Source organism: Halichoerus grypus, chromosome 6, assembly GCF_964656455.1.
Source record: "Halichoerus grypus chromosome 6, mHalGry1.hap1.1, whole genome shotgun sequence".
Lineage (NCBI taxonomy): Eukaryota > Metazoa > Chordata > Mammalia > Carnivora > Phocidae > Halichoerus > Halichoerus grypus.
Window position 1 is genome coordinate 96236184 of NC_135717.1, and position 21668 is coordinate 96257851.

Consider the following 21668-nt stretch of genomic DNA (forward strand, 5'->3'; position numbering starts at 1 on the left):
CAGGTCATGGTAAGGAGTTTGATTTTATTCTACCAGCAATAAGAAACTCCAGATAGTTTTTAAGTAGTAACATGATCCAATTTATGTTTTAAGATATCATTTATATTGCTATACAGAGCATGGAATAAGGATGACATAACTGATAAGGAGATGGTTGCAAAAAGCAATATAGGTGACAATGAGAGCTTAGACTAAAAAGGTAGCAGTAAAGATGAAGGAAAGATCCCCAAACTGACAAACCAGGGTATTTAGGTTAGTAGTTATCAATCTTTAGCTTGACAGCTCATTAAAGAACAATTACTAGGACCCATCCCCAGAGTTTCTGATTCAATAGGTCTGGAGTAGAGCCTGAGAATCTGCATTTCCATAAGTTCTTTCAAGGATGGTGATGTTATTGGTCTAGGGATGACACTCCGAAAACTGCTGATGGACACTAACTCCTTCCTACCTAAAACAAACAAACAAACAAAACACTGGATAAATTTATATATTTTTAAGAATCTTCTTAAAAGCATCACAGGACCAGGGCAAGGGGTTAGTGGAGAATATAAACATAAGGAGACAGCACAAGGAGATTCTTTTGTGGTAATGGAACACAGTTCTGTGTCTTAACTATGGTGGTGGTTACACAAATCTACTTGTGGGATAAAGTTTGCACAGAACTATACATATACACACAAATACATAAATGAATACAAGTTTAAAAAAGTATAAACACTGAGTAAGGTGTATAGTAAACAGTATTACACCAATGTTAATTTTCTAGTTGATACTCTACATAGCTGTATAAGATGTCACCAATGAGGGAAACTGGGTGAAGAGTAAATGGGATTCTTTGTACCACTTTTGCAACTTCCTGTGAGCCAATCACAGTCTAAGGAAACAAAACACAATGAATAATAATGAACAGAAATAACAGAATACAAAAAATTTCAGATATTAAAACTATCCATGGGGCGCCTGGGTGGCTTAGATGGTTAAGCGTCTGCCTTCGACTCAGGTCATGATGCCAGGGTCCTGGGATCGAGCCCCACATTGGGCTCCTGGCTCAGCGGGGAGTCTGCTTCTCCCTCTCCCTCTGCCTCTCCCACTGCTCATGCTCTATCTCTGTGTCTCAGATGAATAAAAAAAAAAAAAAAAAAACTATCCATTAAAGAATCAGTCACAGGCTATAACATATAATATTAGATTTGAAAAGAACAAAATAAAACTTATAGAAATAAAAATAGATTATGAAAAATTTAAAACCCCAATTATTGGGCTTACTAGAATATGAGAGACAGCTGAAGAGAGAATTAAAGAACTGAAAGATAGATAAGAAAATATCCAGAGGTGCCTGGGTGGCTCAGTCAGTTAAGCATCTGCCTTCGGCTCAGGTCATGATCCCGGGGTCCTGGGATCGAGCCCCACGTTGGGCTCCCCGCTCAGCAGGAAACCTGCTTCTCCCTCTCCCTCTGCCTGCCATTCCCCCTGCTTGTGCTCTCTCTCTCTCTGTCAAATAAATAAATAAAATATTAAAAAAAAGGAAGTATCCAAAATATGACGTAGACAAAAAGATAGAAAATACAGACAAGAGAATAACATAGAGGAGGCAGTGAGAAAGTCTAACATTTTTAATTACAGTATCAAGAAGAGAGAAGAGATGAAACATAGAAGAACTAATATCTAAAAATTTTCTAAAGCACATGAAAGAATCTGCAGATTCAAGAAACCCAATATACAACAATTAGGATAAAAGAATTCCATACCTAACATTTCATAGGGAAACTGCAGAAAACCAAAGACAAACAGAATAACTCACAAAGAACCTGGGTGGGGGGTGGGGGGAAGGTTACCTTCAAAGGAATAAAAGTTAATCTAATAGGTTATTTCTCAACAATAGCAATGAAAGCCAGAAGGCAATGGAGAGGTATCTTCAATGTGCTGTAAGAAAATAAATGTGGCAGCCCAAAATATCTTTTCAAGGTAAGTAAATATTTCCAGACAAGCAAAAATAGACAGTTCACCACCAGCAGACCCACCAAAATAAATACTAAAGGGTATTAGCAAAATAAAGACAATCCCAAATAGGTCTAAGATGTAAGAGGAAATGAAAGCAAAAGTAAATAGATCAGAAATACATTCAAAAATAAAACTGAACATGACTTTGTAAGATAAGTCCGATGCAGGGAGGTTAGGCAGGAGGACAGTGTCAAAGAATACCATACTTGGCATGAAGAACTGGACAGAGCAAAGAGATCATTCATCATAATAAAGAAGGCTAGGGACGCCTGGGTGGTTCAGTAAATTAAGAGTCTGCCTTCAGGGCCCCTGGGTGGCTCAGTCGTTAAGCGTCTGCCTTCGGCTCAGGTCATGATCCCAGGGTCCTGGGATGGAGCCCCGCATCAGGCTCCCTGCTCCGTGGGAAGCCTGCTTCTCCCTCTCCCACTCCCCCTGCTTGTGTTCCCTCTCTCACTGTGTCTCTATCAAATAAATAAAAAATCTTAAAAAAAAAAAAAAAAGAAAAGAAAAGGAGGAGGAATCAACAAGGAGACTAAGGATTATACATAAAGGTAGGAAAAACCTGGGGTGGTGGTGGCAGGGGGCACTATGAAGTCAAAGAAATATGAAGGAGAAAACGATCAACTGTATGATACTGCTGAGATGCCAAGTAAGATGAGGACAGAACCACTCAATGGATTTGGTAACCTGGCAGTTGTTAGTGACCTAGACAGTTATGGCTGCTTCCTGTATGCCAACGACAATTTATCATTTCCTACTCCAGTACATTCTAAAAGGAACTGTTAACAGCTAAATGAAGTAGTAAAAGAAACACTACATGGCACTGTTCTTTAAAAGAAAAAAAATTAATTTCTAAAATGTATTACATATTTAATGTCCTTAAAACAGAGCCACATTACTATCCCACAACAGGTTAATTAGTAATCTTCATAATAATAAACATCTGTACAGAATTTAAATGTTTAAAACTGCTTTTTTTTTTTTTTAAAGATTTTATTTATTTATTTGACAGAGAGAGACACAGCGACAGAGGGAACACAAGCAGGGGGAGTGGAGGAGGGAGAAGCAGGCTTCCCGCCGAGCAGGGAGCCCAATGCGGGGCTCGAACCCAGGACCCTGGGACCATGACCTGAGCCGAAGGCAGACACTTAGCAACTGAGCCACCCAGGCGCCCCTAAAACTGCTTTTGCATATGAACTTATTTGAGTTTTATAAAGAGTGTATTCCTCCTCCCAATTTTCTATGTGATTAAATACAAGATTTGGATAGCATTGCCCAGCCTGCCCAGGATCACACAGATAGGAAACAGTACAGCTGACATTTGAAACAGGTCTATTTGACTTCATATCCCATAACTCTTTCGAAGACTCCAAATACTATTTGCACAAATATACCTTGCTTGAATAAGGCAACCTTTTCCAATAACTGTTGCATCTATTGGGAGGTCTATAGTTGTAAAGAGAACATCAGGAACTTTTTGTTTTCTGCAGTTATAGCAGTATGTGAGATGAGCTGGAAATGGCATATTCAGTTCATCATATGGTATGTGACAAAATCCACAGCCTGCAGGCAAATTTTCTTCTAGCCTATATGAATACATCAAGAAAAAAATTGAAGCACTCTTTAAAATTCTATGCATTTTTTCAAAAACATATTTTTCATATACAGTACTTATGTACAAACTACACAACTTCCACAGTAGGTTATGAGAGTACCACTATGACTACTAAGAATTAAAAATGACCATGAAATCAGAACCATACACTTCTGTATGAGAGAAAACACTTACACAAGTAGTCACTGAATTGCATCAATTCATATGTTTGTGAATGTCCCACCTGACAAAAACCACTATTATCCGAGAGCTTATTCTTTGTGATACAACATAAAAATAAATGGTTAGGTATGGGTGACATTGTCCTACTATCCGACAAATATAACTCAGATATAATCACAAAAAAATCCCAAGGAAAAAAACCTCTTTAACCAGACAACCTAACAATTTGGAAAAAAAAAAAAATTATGATCAAAAACAAACCCATTAAAAATTTAAAAAGTCAAAAATAGGCATAATCTAACATTTCTAATTTCCAATGACTGCTTTATGATTTCTGAGAAACCATACACCTGTTTCACAAACAACATATATATCATATATAAACCACAAATGACAACACACAACCTTCCCAATCATTGTAAAATGTTTGTTGCAATAATGTTGTTTATTAATTCATTTTAGAATGATTAAGTATTTTTTTCACTCTTCCAATCTAAGGAAATTCGGGGAACAACAGAAATGGAAGCAGAAGGAAGTTCCAGGAAGAACTCCAGACTTTCATACAGCCACACCTTCTAGGGCTCTGGAAAGATGTTCTCTATTCACTCCAAGCTAAAGCAACCTGTTAGAAGTTGAAGCTTGTCAAGTGGACAAATTAAAAAGGAGAAAGGAAACTCATACTGTATCTACTAGAAGTCAGGCTTCCTGCAAATTTCTTATACACATTATTTCACTGAATATCCACAATAACCTTCTAAATCTAATCAATCCCAGGTATTATTCTTTTATTGTTGAGATGGCATTCTGGTATATTAAAAGTAACAGGAAAATCAAACAGATTCTAAGTGAAGTTGTGTGACCTTGCACAAGTCATTAAACTTCTCAGAGCCTCCTCTATAAAACTAGAATAATAATATCTACCCAGAAAGGCTCATTTTCTTTGAAGATAAGTAAGAACACACAGCTAAACACCACCCCCCCCCCCAATGTAATATGCAGCAAACAGTAACAAAAACTATTTCTTCTTGGCCTGAAACAAACCTGAGATACTAAGTAACTTATTCAGTAACACTAAATACTAAGCAGCAGACTTCAGATTCTAATGTCAGGTTGTTTGAACCAAAGCCCACGAGTTACAAAGGGGCATAAAAGGATGAAAACTGGGGCAATTTTTAACTAAACACCTCACAGAAATTTGAACTTAAGTGATGTAATATCATAGGCATAAAAATAGAAGTATTTAAATTTAAGAAAGCATTTTAAATATGAAATATACAAAAGGGACTGTCTTTGAATACTGAGATCACAGAGAATGTTTTCTTCCTTCCACTCTCCTGTATTTTTCAAATTTTCTCTAGTAAGCAGAAATAATTTTATAGTAAGAAAAAAAGACATTTTCCTCTTTTACAGATAGGGATGGTATCTGTTGCACTAGATTGCCATATAAGAGAACTCACTGTATCCATCCAAGCCACAATACCAAAATAATCAAGCTGCATGGGAAAGGTCATTTGTTAAATCAGGCTTCTATCTACTCAAGAATGAAATCAACTGACATGTGTCAGAACTATGTTGCAGCACTGGGACAACTCACCCGCAGGCAGTTTTCTCAACAGAACACTCTGATTTTTAACATACTTCAAAATGTTCCACACCTCTATTTTCCTATTTATGATGACTTTCAATGCTCAGTAATATATTACGGTCAAAATCCATTTTTAATACAAGCTAAAGAAGAAACTGACCAAGGTCTTCTATTTGCCTACCTGAGCTAGAATATCTTTGTTATACAGAGACTTGCAAATTTATACTAAAAAAAAAGCAAATATGCATACAGTGGAGTAAGGGGTAATTAAAATTTATATTATCCAGGTATACTCTGGCACCAAACTAATAGTTTTCTGTATGTATATTTGATAATTTCATCTGTTTATGGAAAGTATTTTTGACATTTATGGAAGCCAACAGATTAAGGGATGAATAAATAAACTAAAAAGTAATCTCATTTTAATCTCAAATTAATAATTTCACTTTTACTTTCTCTTTCACAAACATTAAAGTTACACTTCACTTTCCAGGAACTTTTATATATAATTTTGGTACAATATAGTGTTTTGATTGTTTTGTAAATTATAAATTTTCTGTATGCAAATTGTTTCATGACCTTTTTCTGTTTCAGAGGTAAGACAAAGGGAAAGGAAAAAATAAAAAATTATTTCTATAGTGTAACAAACAAAAAAATATATACTTGAAATTCTTTGAGAGTCACACATGTAATTTATCAAGATACTAGGAAAATTATAGTAAGGTGTGTCACGTAGTACAGAACTCAGTACTTCTCTATTGCTACAGGTTAGGTCAAAAGCAGTAAAGTACACTGGTCCTGATTTCTATAGTGCACCACAGTAACCCACCCTCATACAGAACTATCCTGGCTCTAAAGTTAAAAGTCAACTTTTCCCTTCTTTGCCCTTATAGAAAATAAGCCAGGCTGCCATGACAACCTCTGCTCCAAACAGCCCTCCACGGTGCCATCCTGCAGAAATCTAGGGTTGAGTACAGCTGCCGTGCCGGATGCAGATAAAATACAGACCTCTTCACTATAAAAGAAAAGAATATAAAATAGTTAATATCTTCAGGCAACCTAGCTTTGGAAAATGTTAAATATCAAAGTGTTTATAAGGGTGACAATTTAAAATCAAGTTAGACTACTAAATATTAATAATATCATAGGATTATCTCCTACTCTAGGATAAAAAATAGAAATAATTATTAAAATGAAAAGGGCAAGAATTATTACTTAAAAGGTATAAAAGATAAAGTATAATATTAATGACAGTAAATTCCTTTAAAATATGGTAAAACTGATAAATACTGGAATGGTTCAAAATAAAAGTAGTAACAAATTATATTGCTGAATTCAGCAATAATCCATAAAACTGTATTAAAGCACTCTTTAAATGCATGTTAAAGTTTATTAAAATTACTTTAAAAGCTTAATATGTAATGATCAATGTCAATATTGCTATAGCTTAATTTAAACTTACTAACAAAAGGTATCTGAAACAAACAATATCCAAAATACACTAAATGGAGCTTAAACTACATCATTATATGTATGACAAAAAGTGATTTTCAAAAGAATTCTTTGGAATTCTTGATTACATATCACCTAATTTTAAATAATCAATACAATTATTGAATAAAATCACCCAAAGCAAATGAGAAAAGTAGCAGTCTAGGACAAAATAATGGAAACAAAGTATAAATGGACCAGAAGCCTGAAAGGACATGAAAGAAATGGTCACTTGATCTGTGATTTAGTAGAGAGAGGCCAGGTTTTTAAGTGTTTAAAGTGGGCACTGAGAAATCTGATGGCAAAAACTATGTCTTTTAAGGGCCCCTGGGTGGCTCAGTGGGTTAACTGACTCTTGATTTCGGCTCAGGTCATGAGCTCTGGGTCGTGGAATCGAGCCCCGAGTCAGGCTCTGTGCTCAGCGCAGAGTGTGCTTGGGATTCTCTCTCCCTCTACCCCTCTCCCTGCTCTCTCTGAGTAAATAATTAAAATCTTAAAAAAAACAAAACAAAAAACAAAAAACTACGTCTTTTAAGACCATAACCTTAGGACCTGAAAGCTATGACACTAAAACTATGAATGAGCCAAAACTATCTATTGGGAAGTAAGGCAGGATAAGCATAACAAATTACTAGTTTAACACAATTAGAATAGCTACACTGGGGACAGAAAGGTGCAAGAATATCATACATGGTCGGCAAAAGAAAGGGCCCTCAGAAGATGAAACAGCATGGCTTGGCTCTGTAATGTCCACATTTACTGGAGTCTAATCATTTTTCTCTAACAATAAAGACCACCATATGCATAAAAGAATTACCCAGGTAACAGGTGACAGTAAGAATTATCCAAGAATAGGTGGAAAAATAAACAGCAGAAGGTCAGTTTCTAGATGTTATCTGTTATAAACTTTTCAAGGGGTTGAAAATAGGGTTCATCAATGGCAGTCAGAAAGTTAAATCAGAACCTGAGTAAGGAACTGGGCAAAGTCTTGGTTAAGGTAAGGGTCAAAATAAACTGGGTGTAAATGGGCAAATGAGGTGGGTGGAAAATATTAAGCTGTGATTCAAGAGTGAAATTTTATAGTTTCAAATTTTTAAAGGCAAACAGTTTTGAGCAATAATGAAGTCCAAAATGTGGTTGAAAGTTAAGTGGGGATAGAGGAAGACTTGAGAATGAGAAAGCATTAAGGTCAAGCTGTTAGAAGGAGGGTAATCATGTTCAACTGGTGGAGATAGCAGAGAATTAAGAAAGGCGGGAGAATGTTTTGGAAGTAGAAAAGTCTAAACTGTGGAATGGCAAGGACTTTAAAGTAAGAGAGGTTATTCAAACGAAAGGTAGGAGAAAAAGGAATTCAGAGTAAGAGTACGGAAGTCCCTTCCTAACTTGGCAGAGATAGGAAGGATGATGTGTTGGCAGGAGAAATTTATGTTACAAATTAGTAATAGAAGGCAGAAAGAGCTTACAGACAAACTTTAAAGAAAAATGGTGTTCATTTACAACAGATCAAGGGTCCCAATATCCCAGAGGAAGGAGTTAGCAGGGTCACAAAGTGGAGTAAAGTTGGCCTAGAATTAATACTTGCTATGTGCCAGTATCAATTCTCATTTAATTCTTCAATAATCTTAATTGATAAGTGATCATTAACTCCATTTCAACGTAGAAATTGAGGCTCAGAGGAGTAGTTACTTTTCCAAAGTCTCACAGCAATTAAGTGGCCAAAGTGGCACATGGACCTCGGTCTGATGTACTCCAAAGCCCATGCTCCCAGGTCACGCCACAATTCTTTTTTCTATACTTGCATAAACCTTTTACCCTTTCAGATGACAATCTGTAAATTACAGCATCTAGAAAATCAAGTTATTATCATTTACCAGATGCTAGTTGATTCACTGTAGCCCACTACAGCATGACAGCCTAATGCTTTAGCATGTGATTTTATTTCTTGTCTGATTTCTGCCCACCACGCATCTCGAGTTTCTGGTTCATCTGAAAAATAAATTTTAAATCAGTTCACTACTCAATAGCACATTGTCTATATGATAAAGAAATGTTTAAAATAAACATACTCTGGAAGGCAAAGACATACTGGTCTATAACAGATTTTAAAACTAACTTCACATGTTTAAAATGTTACTTCTCAAAATGCTTATTAACATTTTAATTTAATGTTACTTCTCAAAAAGTTTAACATTTTAAACTTGAGTGACAGAAAATAAACCAAGTAGTTCTATTTGCTTTATTACTTCAGGGATGTATTTTATTAGATACAACTTAAAATGTAGACCCAGAGTTTCCAGATTCTAATCCTAAACTGAGAGGATATTCTGTGTCTCACTCACCTTGCTCAGTGAACATTTTGAGTCATATCCATAAATTTAATTTAAATTCTGATTTCATTTCCTGGTACCTATTTTTTTATAACCCACTATATTCTAGGTTCTTTCCAAGGCAAAGGTTTGTCAATGTTAAAAAAGAGAAAGCCATGTAGCCATCCTTGTGGGTCCTAAAGCAAAGTAACAAGAAATGAAGGGACTAACCAATTTAAAATAAAAAAAGCAAATACATTTAAAGATTATGACAAATAATCTGGTTAATTTCAGTTAACACACTGTAACTTCATGTATGGTTCTGTAATTAAGAAAATGCCTCAGAATCACCGCATTGCATTTTATTACCACAGGGAGTCCAACACTGCTTGTAATGGGCATTATAAATGGAGCATCTGGCACACATAAGGCCTAATCACGTGCATGTGGCTGCAAACCACTGGGGAAGAGCAGCTGCAAATTATAGTAACATTTATGTGCAAATCAGTCTATAATGAGCATATTCTAATGTTTCTTTTTGGGGCAAATTTCATTTGGGAACAATTTGGGATAGAAAAAACTTAATCTAACTCTAAATAGGAGGCTAACCTCTTATTGTAAATTTTCCACATAAAAGACACTATTAAAACTGAAAATCAAACAATCCAAAAACTGCATTTTTGAATTTCAGTACATATCCAGTTTTCAAAATATGTTTTTTAAATAAGTAGAATAATTGGAATTATACTCACTAGTAAAATACTGAAGACAGCAAAATAAAGAAAGGTTAAAAGGCTTGTTATAGCTGACATTCCTATGATGTGATTTTGTTTCCTCCACAGGGAGGAGACCAGCAAAAGGGAGAAATGAGATAAAAGCCAGAGCTACAAATGATGCCAGCCAGTTCTTGTATTAAAGTTTTGGATCCAAGACAGAGCTACACTAAAACTTTCTTTCAGAAAAAAACAAAGAAATGCAGACACCAGGAAACTGAAGAAAAGATCCAAGGATGAGATAAAATAAAGAAAGAAGAGAAATAGAAAAGACTACAACATGGTATTAGCAATCAATATTATGAATTAAGAAATGTGTAAGGCAATTAGGTAGCCCTATTTTGCACATACATTATGTTAAAGAATTTCTTCATATTCCCCCTGAAATATAGACATTAACAGCACAAATACACTATCAAATCCATTCCCTTTTTTTAGGCATACACGTTCCCAGACCAATTTGGGTATCTATTTAACGTCTTCCTTTCCTAATAAGGGAATTTTTAACATAAGACAAAAACTTATTCAAGCAGCTGCTCAATCTATCAAATTATTCATGATTCTCTGAAAACAGGTATCATAAATAATAATAGAAATACATCTCAGTTTAGAAAACAACTATTTTCCCTGAAAAACTGTGTAAAATAAAGTTTAACTTTTCTTTAAAAACACTAGTTGAACCTGCTATTTACTTTTTAAACCTTTCTGGGAGTTTAAAATATTATTTGCTAAAGCAAATAACTGTATACTATCAAAACAGATTTTCTCACATTAGATTTGCCTACATCTGTGGCACAAGTAATACATGGTAGCCTTTCTGTTTTAAATTGAATTTTACAGAAAGTAATCCATAACATTGTTTTTTAAATTTATTTCAAAAAAATGGAGGAAGTTACTTATTTTAAGTTCAGGATATATTTATTTAGAAATGGCCAGCATGTCTAAATGGAAATGTATGTAATAATAATTACTATGAAATACATATAACCACATAGAATACAAAGTTTATTTACATCAAACTTACCTTGGTATAACACATAAAATAATCAGATAATTAAACCAAAAACTATGAAAGAATAAGTGGCTGATTTAAGAAAATAATAAACAAAATAAAAAGCTGAATGCAGCGCAAGTGGAGCATTCATATTCTTCTGACAAGTTCACAAGCAGCCTTTATTTTGACACATGAGCCACACAACTGCACATGGGGATGCCATTGTTGTATTTAATAAAGTATTTACAAGTTTAATAAAAGCTAAAGAGTTACATAACATGGGAGCTAAGGAAGCAAATGGCATTATGTCCACACTCCAAAGAATTTGTTAAATTTTGGTTTTGGCTTAAGCAAAAGCTCAGAGAACAAAGGGTTTTGCAAAGCAGATTCAGCAGACAGGAGCCAGAAACAGTGGATATTTTGGCGCATGCTTGGATCAGGTGACAGTACAGACTGAAAACTATGGCAGCTCACTGAAATGGTTACAGAAAGTAATGGCCCTAGATTCTAGGTGAAAGCAAGGCAAGCATACAGTAGGGAGCACTTCATCACAAACTAGGAACTGAATTAACAATAATTACCTACAACTGTAAGCAAGAAGCCAAAGAATGAATTTGTGGGCTATTAAATTTAGGGACTATTTAATTAAAATAAAATTAAGAATAATCAATTTATTTAATATTTAAAAAATTAAATTTATCTTCAAAGCCTATACTATATTTATGCCAGAGATGAGCCAGAGACTATTCACATGGTAATGATTCAGCCTAACTTATATAACTGAAAATTCAGAAAAATCACCATATTTAATCCTATAATAGAATTTTTAAAACTTAAAAAACTGTTAACTATATTCTTCTAAGAAACACACTAGTTGAATTTGAATTGTTTTATTCACTCTCCAAAAGTCAAAACTGAGGATCTACCATACTCATATAAAAGGCAAAACAAAGAGTATGGCTTAAAAATTTATGGCAACTATACATGCCACTCATGAAACTGAATACAACTTAGTCATTTGAAGGAAATACAGCTGAGATGTGAAGGTGCAATTAATCAACATTTCAGAGATGTCAAGAAAAAAATATCTTCACTTTAAACACCATGCTCCTCCTAATAATCCATAGAATTATTTGTAATTTTAAAAAAGACCTCATTTTAGAAGATATTAAAATTTATTTATTATATAAATTATATTTCATACTATATTATGTTTTTCTCCTATGGGTCAAAACTCTTCATAGATAATATCACAAATCTTTTTTTTTTTTTTTTTAAGATTTTATCTTTAAGTAATTCTACACCCAACATGGGGCTCGGACTTACAACCCCAAGATCAAGAGTTGCATACTCCACCAACTGAGCCAGGCAGGTGCCCCACAAATCTTTTAATATATCCTTTTATTTGTAGTCATGAACTGGGCTGTAGGTCAATACCTCACTGATGCTTCTTTTAGAGGTAATGCCTGCACACTTGGGTTGGTATCACAATTAATTCATTTTACTACTGTCACTTTTCTAGAGCATGGCCATAGCTTGATATCTTGCCATCTTTTTAACATTTTATCTTATTTCTGAAATGCAGGTGAAACTGGTAAAGATTCCTAAAATGAAAATAAATGCTTATATCTCAGAAAGTGAAGAAGTGGACAACTCAACATAATATGCCTTTATAAAACTGAATCCTTTTGAGATTTTAGGCAATCACACACTTGCAACTAAGAAACACTGACTACCTAAAGTGTTCAATTTAATTCTATTTTTACATAGTTCTGGAAGAGAATAATTCTGCCACTGAGACTCTTTTAATCTGACTTAAAGAAAAAAAGGAAATGGGCAATTATTCAATCTAATTTTTAAATAAAGAAGAGGAGATCAAGTGTTAGGTGGGCTCAAATAAACATTTTTAATACAATGATAATCTATCTTGTTACTGGACAGCATAAGAAAGCCACATTCTTAAGTACCTTAAAGTATTATTCCAACACAAAACAACCTTTTGAAGAAGATAAATTTCCCCTAATGAAACAGAAATTAGAGAGTTCAAGTTTAAGTGTGCATACAGTCTCAAACTAGGTACGGATTCAGTACCAACCTAGGAAGAACAGTCCCATCATGGAGGAAATGATGTGCAAATTCAGAGCAGCCATCAGTAATTTGGGATGTTAGGATGGTAGCTGGGATATAATCCATGTTAGATCAAACTGGAATCTTCACTATTTATAAAATAAGTCAGATATATAATTACTCCTTATCTGTGAGATTTCCCTCTTTATATATATAAAGTTATATATTATATTTACATGTCACATTATAATAGTGTAATTAATATCCAGTTATATTAGATAATATATAAAGAGTAAAATTTCAAAATTAAGGAAATTACATATCTCACTTTTTTTTACAGATAATAAAGAATGGACAGTAGTCAATATCCAGTTACACTATAGATAGAAGATTATTTATTACATTTATATGTTACATTACATATAAAGAGAAGCTCACACATCATACATGGCTATATTTATGCCCTCTTGAACTCTATATACCTACTTCCTAAAACCCTTATTAAAATTCTTAAAACCAAAAGCTGTTTAACTACTTTAGGCTTAGTTCTGCATGTCTGCTCATGAGTACCTCTCAAATCAGTAGAATTCAAGTTCCAAGAAAGCCTCTCTCCATTTAACAACTACTACTACTACTACTACTACTACTACTACTACTACTACCACCACCACCACCACCACCACCACTACCACACACACACACACACACACACACACACACACACACACACACACAGCAAAATAGTATAAGAAATAGCCTAGACTGGGTGTATAAACAGGTTGTCTGCCTGGCTGAACAATCATGTTCCCAATCCCCAACATCATGCTCAAGACATGGTAGGCACACCACAAACATCCACTGAATAAAAGATTTTTACTTAAAACTGAAAAAAAAAAATGTAGATTATCAGAATGATATGTGTATTCTATAAATATTTCCTTATACATCAGTTGACTCATTTTGTTAAAATATGTTTAAAGTAATAATTATACTTATTTTTTCTTGGTTTTGATTATTAATTTTTAACCCCAAAGTAAATTTTCTAAACAACTATAATTCAGATGACTAAATAAAAAGAGTAACATTTTCTAAATTCAGACCACTAATGTAAAGCTTCCCTTAGCACTAGTAAAGGTTCATTTATTATAAGACTGAGAAAATCTTAAGCATATGTCCTAAAATCTACAATCTAAAATAATAAAATAATAAAATATAACTTTGTAAAATATTCTCAAAAACAAAAGTTATCTAGTTTTAAACAAGCTGTTTTGGGGCGCCTGAGTGGCTCAGTCATTAAGTGTCTGCCTTTGGCTCAGGTCATGATCCCAGGGTCCTGGGATTGAGCCCTGCATCTGGCTCCAGCAACCCCGCTCCCTGCTCAGTGGGAGGCCTACTTCTCCCTCCCCCACTCCCCCTGCTTGTGTTCCCTCTCTCACTGTCTCTCTTTCTGTCAAATAAATAAATAAAATCTTTAAAAATAAATAAATAAAACTAAACAAGTAAATAAATAAAAGTAAACAAGTTTTACTAACTCAGTGCTTAAAACATTCACTCTTAAAAATATTGTCTAAGTTTGGAAGCTATTTCAAACTAGCATTTTTTCAAATCACTTTATATAGCTACTTTATTATTTCCTCTTATGACTTCTTGAAAAAATATCTAAGCTCACACGTATCCTACATGAAAAAAGAATAATAAATTTTTCTCAACTACACTGAGACTATTCCTAATTAAAAATTATATCCATAGGCTATTCAGAAATACTTTCAGTGGTAAACTCAGAAGAAAGAAAGAAAAAAAAAGAGCATAGCCATTTAAGAAACAATGAGCTAGAACTTTTAAAATCTACTCTTAAAATATTTTTACAACTCAATTTTCAAATATACTTGGGTTTCCAAAAGATAGGATTCAACTGCTCACTGGGATTTTAGACTTGTAGCTATGTGGGATAATCCTAATCTATCTTTCTCTCAGCTCAAAGTTGCTAAGAGACTGTTTGACTTGCCACATTCTAATTACCAAGTCCTGCTGATTTTACATTTTAAATATTTTCTAAATTTATGTTAAGAATGTAAGCCCTGAAGCCAGAGTAGTTAGGTTCACACTGTAGCTCAACAAATTTCTATTTTACTTTGGGAAAATTGTTATGTTTCATTTTGCCCAACCACAAAATAGGAAAAATGCCTATCTCAGAGCTGTGTTTTGAGAATTAAATGACCTGCTATCATAAAGCACTTGGAAGAGTGCCTGGCACATAGTCAGGGCTCTATAAACTTTAGCTCTCCTATCACCACCAAATCCTAGGTCACTTACCAGGCCAGGAGTATTGCAGTCAACCAACTGGCCTCCCTGTCTCTAGGCTTGCTGCCTTTAAATCCATTCTCCATTCTATAATCAATGATCTAATACAAATGTGACCGCGGGATATGCAGCCCATTCCTGGCATATCATACACAAGATCTGCAAATGCTGCTTCCTCCTTTCTAGCAGCAAGATTCATCCTTGTCTTTCTCAAAGTCTGTTACCAGGCCAGAAACATAAGAAGCAAGATAAGAAAAGGTAATAAAGTAATTTTAAAATAAATGCTCAGATAATTGAGTTTTCTTCTTCCTGCTATATAAAAATATTTTCTCTCACTGTAGTTAACACAACCTAAGACAGCAAAGCAGGAGAAAAAGGGAAATACACAAAAAAAGTTGAACTAACAAAGACATTCTGTATTCAGTGGCAAACAATGGGTATGAAGTAACTATGTAAACATCATCAAATAGGTAATGGCTAGGATATTGTTTTGCAATGCACTACTAAAGTTTCAGAACTACATTCAAGGGATGGAACAATATGCCTCCAAATACACTGTCTGAAATATAAAATCTGTGTGAATCTTTTATATATCCTTCAAACTAAACTCAAGAATTACCTCTCCAAGCTTCCCTGCCACGTAGTTAATCACGCCTTCCTCTTTAATTCTGTATCTTATATCGCACCATACCACACCACACAGTAAACCATTAACATATTTTTTCTAACCTCCCGGAATATGACTTTCGTGAAAGCAGGGAGACTGGCATCTTCGCACACCTATCATCTAGCAAACCATATGGCACAAAATAAGTTCTAATAAATGCTTGCACGATAGATCATATTTCATGAAATACTACCGTGTGATAAAAACGTGTTCTTATATCTTTCCACACTTTAATGTTTCTGAAATAAAAATGTCTAATAATTAATCAATATACTAAATATGGTAATGTTTCTCTTTTCTCTTGGAAAGCTATTATTAAATTGGTGATACCTCACATAATAAATGGTGTCAGAGAATCCAGAAAATACAGTATTGATGAACAATTTCTAACATTAATAAAAATTATACCAACAATTATTTTTCTTACTGACGTGGCCAATTCATGATTTTCTATGGTAATAATACAGGACAGCAATGGCTAACTTATTCCTTAATCACAGAGAAGAATACATAAATGATTTGAATATATTTTTCAAATATTACATTTTTATATTTCAGAATTACCACATTATTTTTCTTAACCTAATATCAAAATCAGCCTGATCTCTGAATAGTACTGTTAGCATAAAGATTCTAATATCTCAGTCAAAAGCACAGAGCTATGAGAACATTAAACTGAAAGTCATCTTTGATATTCTTTTAATATTCTGTAACTTATATCCATCTTTTTTTCATACACTCACTACCTGAATTTATTTTAAATGATGGCAAGATATACTGCTTCCTCAACCATGTTTCTCCTTGCCAAATTCTGTAGTTCTGCTTATGCGGGACAAAGTATTATATCTATAAGATTTAACTTCTTGTCTACTTTCCAAGACTGTTCTTTCATCTAACACACATCTCACCCTAAACATCTTTGCCCTGACAACGTTTAAGCTCCTTAAATTATTAATGATCAGTCTATTCCCAACGTCCTTTTCTTACATAATTAGGCTTTTTCACTTCCTATACACTAATCTGCCTACATTTTAAAAATATATTCTTATTTCTTTTAAATGAATCCAGCAGGGTATTTTTCTCACTAAAAACCAAGTATAACATATTACATTAAAAATGATTATTTTAATTCTAATCAATGTGATAACATGCCGGCAAAAACTTGGATAGGAGTTAGAGTTAATTTCCCTGAAGATTTACCAATTGAAGTTAGTCTAAATCTGCAAACGTTGGACCTGATCAGATTGTTTACTAGACTGAACTTAGGTAAATCTGCATGATGAACATGAGATACTTCATAGTCAAACATGCATTACTTACATCAGAACTTACATCCTGGACTCCTAAGAACAAAAAAAGTTTACAATATTGAAAAGATTATGGGATATTATCTAAAATGCTGAGCCTCTTGGTGTTTTTGTTTTTCTATAAATAGATATATACTTTCTGACACAAAGAACTGGTAAAATCCTTCAGGCAAAATACCAGCTTCTATTACTGAATCAAAATGGTTTTATTATTTAATTCCAAAAATAACACAAAAATTTACATATTTATATTAAAAGAATATACTTTTATCAAAAAGAAAAATTGGCTTTGACTCTAAACCACATCATCAGCTGTAAAGTTATCTTAGTTTAGTTTCTCTAAAAGCTATAAACTATATCCATATGTAAAATTACTTAAAAAGAAAAATTATATTCTCACATGAAAGGGGAAGGAAGGGAGCTTATGAAAGCCGTTAATCCCTCCAAATCTGGTCTTACTTACCAACTTTTGAAACACTTCTGGAATTATAAATAAAAATGGTAATAGTTACAATTTTATAGTACTTATAGAATACTAAATATATTATATTCAAATCTAAATTAACATTTAAACATACTTTAAGCTTATCAAACTAGCCATTTAATTAACAATTAATATTTCTTTAATCGTAAAGCTAATGCCTATGTTATTTACCTGACATGAAAAACTGTCAAAAATGTAATAAATATAATTTAAATTAAGGTTTTTGAAAGTTAATCACCTAACAAAAGCCATTTGTAATTTATGGTATTTCTATGGTTTTGGTTAATTCATTTTAGTTAACACATTTTTATATTTGCATTTCCATGGAAACTATAAGAGTTATAACATATGTACTGCAGAATGTACCTGTATAACTGAATTGACATTAAACCTATTTAATCTAGAACATTTCTAAAAACTTCACTGAGCTGCCATAATTTTTGTCAGCATATGTAGTACTGAATGACCATCAAAATACCTGAATTGAAACTATTCCAGTCTAGCAGTTTGTAAGATCTTGTGTTACCCATAATTCCGACAAAGGCTGAGTTCAAAACAGCAAATTAGTAGATCAGTTTTAGGTGCAGAATAGTAGGAAAAAAACAAAAAAACACTACAAACAAGAACACAATTGACAATACCACTTGACAGGAACTGGAAAGACACAGACAGCAGAGTTAATAAGAAGTAGAAATAGAAAGAGAAGGAGCATGCTATCATAATCTAACATTAACTAAAGTCTAGTTGTTTAAGATAATGACTTTGATTTTTAAAACCACCCCATTCTTTTCCTTGTGGTTTAATATTTAACAAAAGAGAAAATTCTAAAAGAACTAACTCCAAAATAATAATCCATAGTTAGCAGGTGGTAGTGGTTTTAAAATAAGATTTTATTCCTTCTACACTCAGTGTAAAATGAAAATTTCCCATTTTCACTAGACAAAAAATAACTGCAAGAGTCATTTGAGAGTGCAAATACAGCATTTTTAAGAGCACATGCATCTCAATCCATCTTAAGTTTCTCTCAGCAGAGTAACTCAGTGTCATAAAATTAATACATCATCATGGTAGATGCTAATCTAGAGGGTTTTTTTTGTTTTAACATTCAGCTTTTTTCAACAAATTAAATCTTTTTCATAAATAATTATTTATGAAATATTAAGAACATCAATAAAATGTTCTTAAGAAAATCTTCCTTTTTTAATGCATAATACATATATAAAACAACCCAAAGAATGTGATTTTTGTATCAAAATAATGTAATATTGAAACCATTAGAATATATAGTTGATTTGTATTTAACTGAAAATAAAACAAAATTAAAATATAACTTATATATCATTAAAAGCATTTATATTTATACGCCCATAATCTTTTGGGAAATAAGTACATTAGTAACTGAGAATTCCTACATGTGAATTGAAAAAAATATTCTGAAAGGGGAGGAAAAGAAGAGAATGGATAAGCTGATAATTACAATACACAAAATGTATTCTTTAATAAAGATTCCGGTATTCTTCCCTGGGCCTGGATCCTTACATTTATCACACCACTAGAACAAACTGGCAAGTATGATAAACCCCAAAAAAGGGTTTTTTGTAAAAAGTAATAGGATTTTAAATACAGCTCTCTACTTAAACTTATTTAAGTAACCTTTGTTCTCCCAGACTCTGTAGCTTACTCAGAGTACATGGAAGCAACAATAAAATCAAAATGTTTTCAGTAAACAGAAGACATCAACAGTTAAATTTATTCCTGAAACCATTTTTGGAGCTTATCAGTAGGAGCCATCTATCAAAATATTTGAGTCAATGGTCCAAAGAAACGCAGGTAACAAGCCTTGGGTCACACAGTTAATGTCAGGTATATTAAAACTCAGTATTTCCTTGCACTTTCCAAATAATTCAAGTTCCTAAACACAAAGATATGGAACTTGAAGAGTCTCCAATGTCTCAATACATTAAACTGGCATGAGTCTAAATATGCCTTTAATTACTACAGAATATACAAATACTACATGAAGAAAAGATCTTAAATTGATTAGAAAAAATGACAGCAGAAAAAAATAATAAACCAGAGAAGAAAAAGAGAAGACTAATGCTTAAAAGATATATTTGTTCAGCTCTAAGAGTTAGATAATCCTAGCTACTATTCCTCTTCTGAAATCTCATTCAAGCTCTGGGAAAAATTCCATCCTGCTTCTCTGGAATTATTAACTGAAAAGACATCAAACCGCAAGGCACGGATTAAAATTTTTTTTAACTTAAAAGAATGGTAATGCTCTGTAACCTCAAAATCACTATCTGCAATGTTTTGCATAAAATAATTTCAAAGTGTTTTACTCTTTTTGTAGCTGTCAGTACAAGCCTCAGAAGAGGTTATTGAAAGTGACAATTTAAAATTTTCAAAAATATGTATGTATATATGCCAAATAAGAATACTAACATAACTTCAGCTTTTTTAGTATGTCATCAAAAAATAAGTGCCTTGAGCAAATTACTGGGAATCCAGTCAATGAGAGATGCAAGAACACACACCATATGGAAAGTTTCTACCACACTTGCCATGCTTATTTTGGATTTAGAAAAACCATCAAACATTCCTAATCCAAGGGCCCGATATTGGGATTGATTTGATGCCTTTCTTCTTTTACAATCATGGCCCCATGTTTTAAAGAAGTGAGCTACTATTCTTACTTGTTCATTGTTCACTTATATAGAACAAACAGCTTCAGAAAAGAAACCAAGAATGCACAGACAGCACTATTTTTTTTTAATTCTTAGACACTACACAATGTTTATAATTACATTTCAAAGGAATACTTCTTTTAGGAATAAGAAAATTACTAAAATAATCTACAAAGAGTTATTGCTAGTGAAAAGAATTAACATCTTAAGATAATGGCCACAATGGTCAAATTGCGAAATTTGTTATCTGCCTGGATCAAAGAAAAGAGCTGACTGAAAAGTTACCTAAGAATTCCTTCAAAGTGATGCCTTGGCCAAAAAAATGAATCAAGATTTGTTTGTTTTATATAAAAAGCTAACTAAAATAATACTTCTACTTATTTGATCATTTTTAATTAGGATTACTGCAAATACTTAAAGCAACATGCCAGTTTATACTTTCTTTTTCATTTCTCTTTTTGGATAGATTTGATTTTTTTTAATTATAAAAATCAATCTTAATAACCGCAGTTTAAGTAAGTGAAACACTGAAAACAAACTTTTAAAGAACATACCAGGATTGTGGATACGATCCAAAAGCTTCACAGAGCGTGCACTAACAACACCCCCAACATGCACGAGAAATCCAGGAGGAAATGCCGTCAAGGTAAAAAATGGAAATTCCTAGTAAAAATAAAGGGGGAAAAATATAACTGATCATGTGCAAAGTACAAAAAATTTGCTTGTTAAAAAGCCTGATCCCAACAGATTATATTCATACTATGAGATATGAATCCTATCCCTTAACAAAAGGCTACCAGTTATACATTACACTTGCTTTGTAATTAAATGTTCTCTTAGATGCTTAGAGTTCCTAATCCATTTTCCCATATACATCATGTTATACAGAATCCAAACACTCTTTTTATCAATTCTCAATGAGAAAAAAAGGTTCTCAGAGTTTCAATTTAAGATCTTTGAACACATCTTCCTTCCTCTCAATCTCCTACTCTGATGCAAATTCACAGTGAGATGTGGGGATTCCCTGCTCTTCTACTCTGAGTCTACTTCTCAGTGGGGCAGAATCCTCCTCACATACACACACCCAATTCCAGGCTACTGGTAAAGACTCTGAAGGCCTGGTGCAAGAGATCTACAAGAATGTGGGACTGAGGGAGGAGTGGGACAATGAACAGTGTGGGTTAAGAGATTCAGGGAAAAGCAAAGGGCAAATACCAAGCTGAAGTGG

General features: G+C 33.4%; 1 protein-coding gene across 18 annotated transcripts in view; it reads right to left on the reverse strand.

The window, feature by feature from the left end:
- C2CD5 (C2 calcium dependent domain containing 5) overlaps window positions 1-21668 on the reverse strand; it is a 100778-nt gene that overhangs the window by 29749 nt on the left and 49361 nt on the right. For 8 of the 18 annotated variants that reach the window (XM_036119229.2, XM_036119234.2, XM_036119225.2 and 5 more), the window contains 5 exons: window positions 20995-21103; window positions 18232-18297; window positions 8726-8840; window positions 6283-6378; window positions 3396-3587 (listed from right to left, as the gene is read on the reverse strand). In XM_036119229.2, the coding sequence (XP_035975122.2) occupies window positions 3396-3587; window positions 6283-6378; window positions 8726-8840; window positions 18232-18297; window positions 20995-21103 (578 nt within the window). The remainder of the gene's footprint in view (window positions 1-3395; window positions 3588-6282; window positions 6379-8725; window positions 8841-18231; window positions 18298-20994; window positions 21104-21668) is intronic. The other 10 variants (XM_036119231.2, XM_036119237.2, XM_036119235.2 and 7 more) reach the window with 3 other exon arrangements.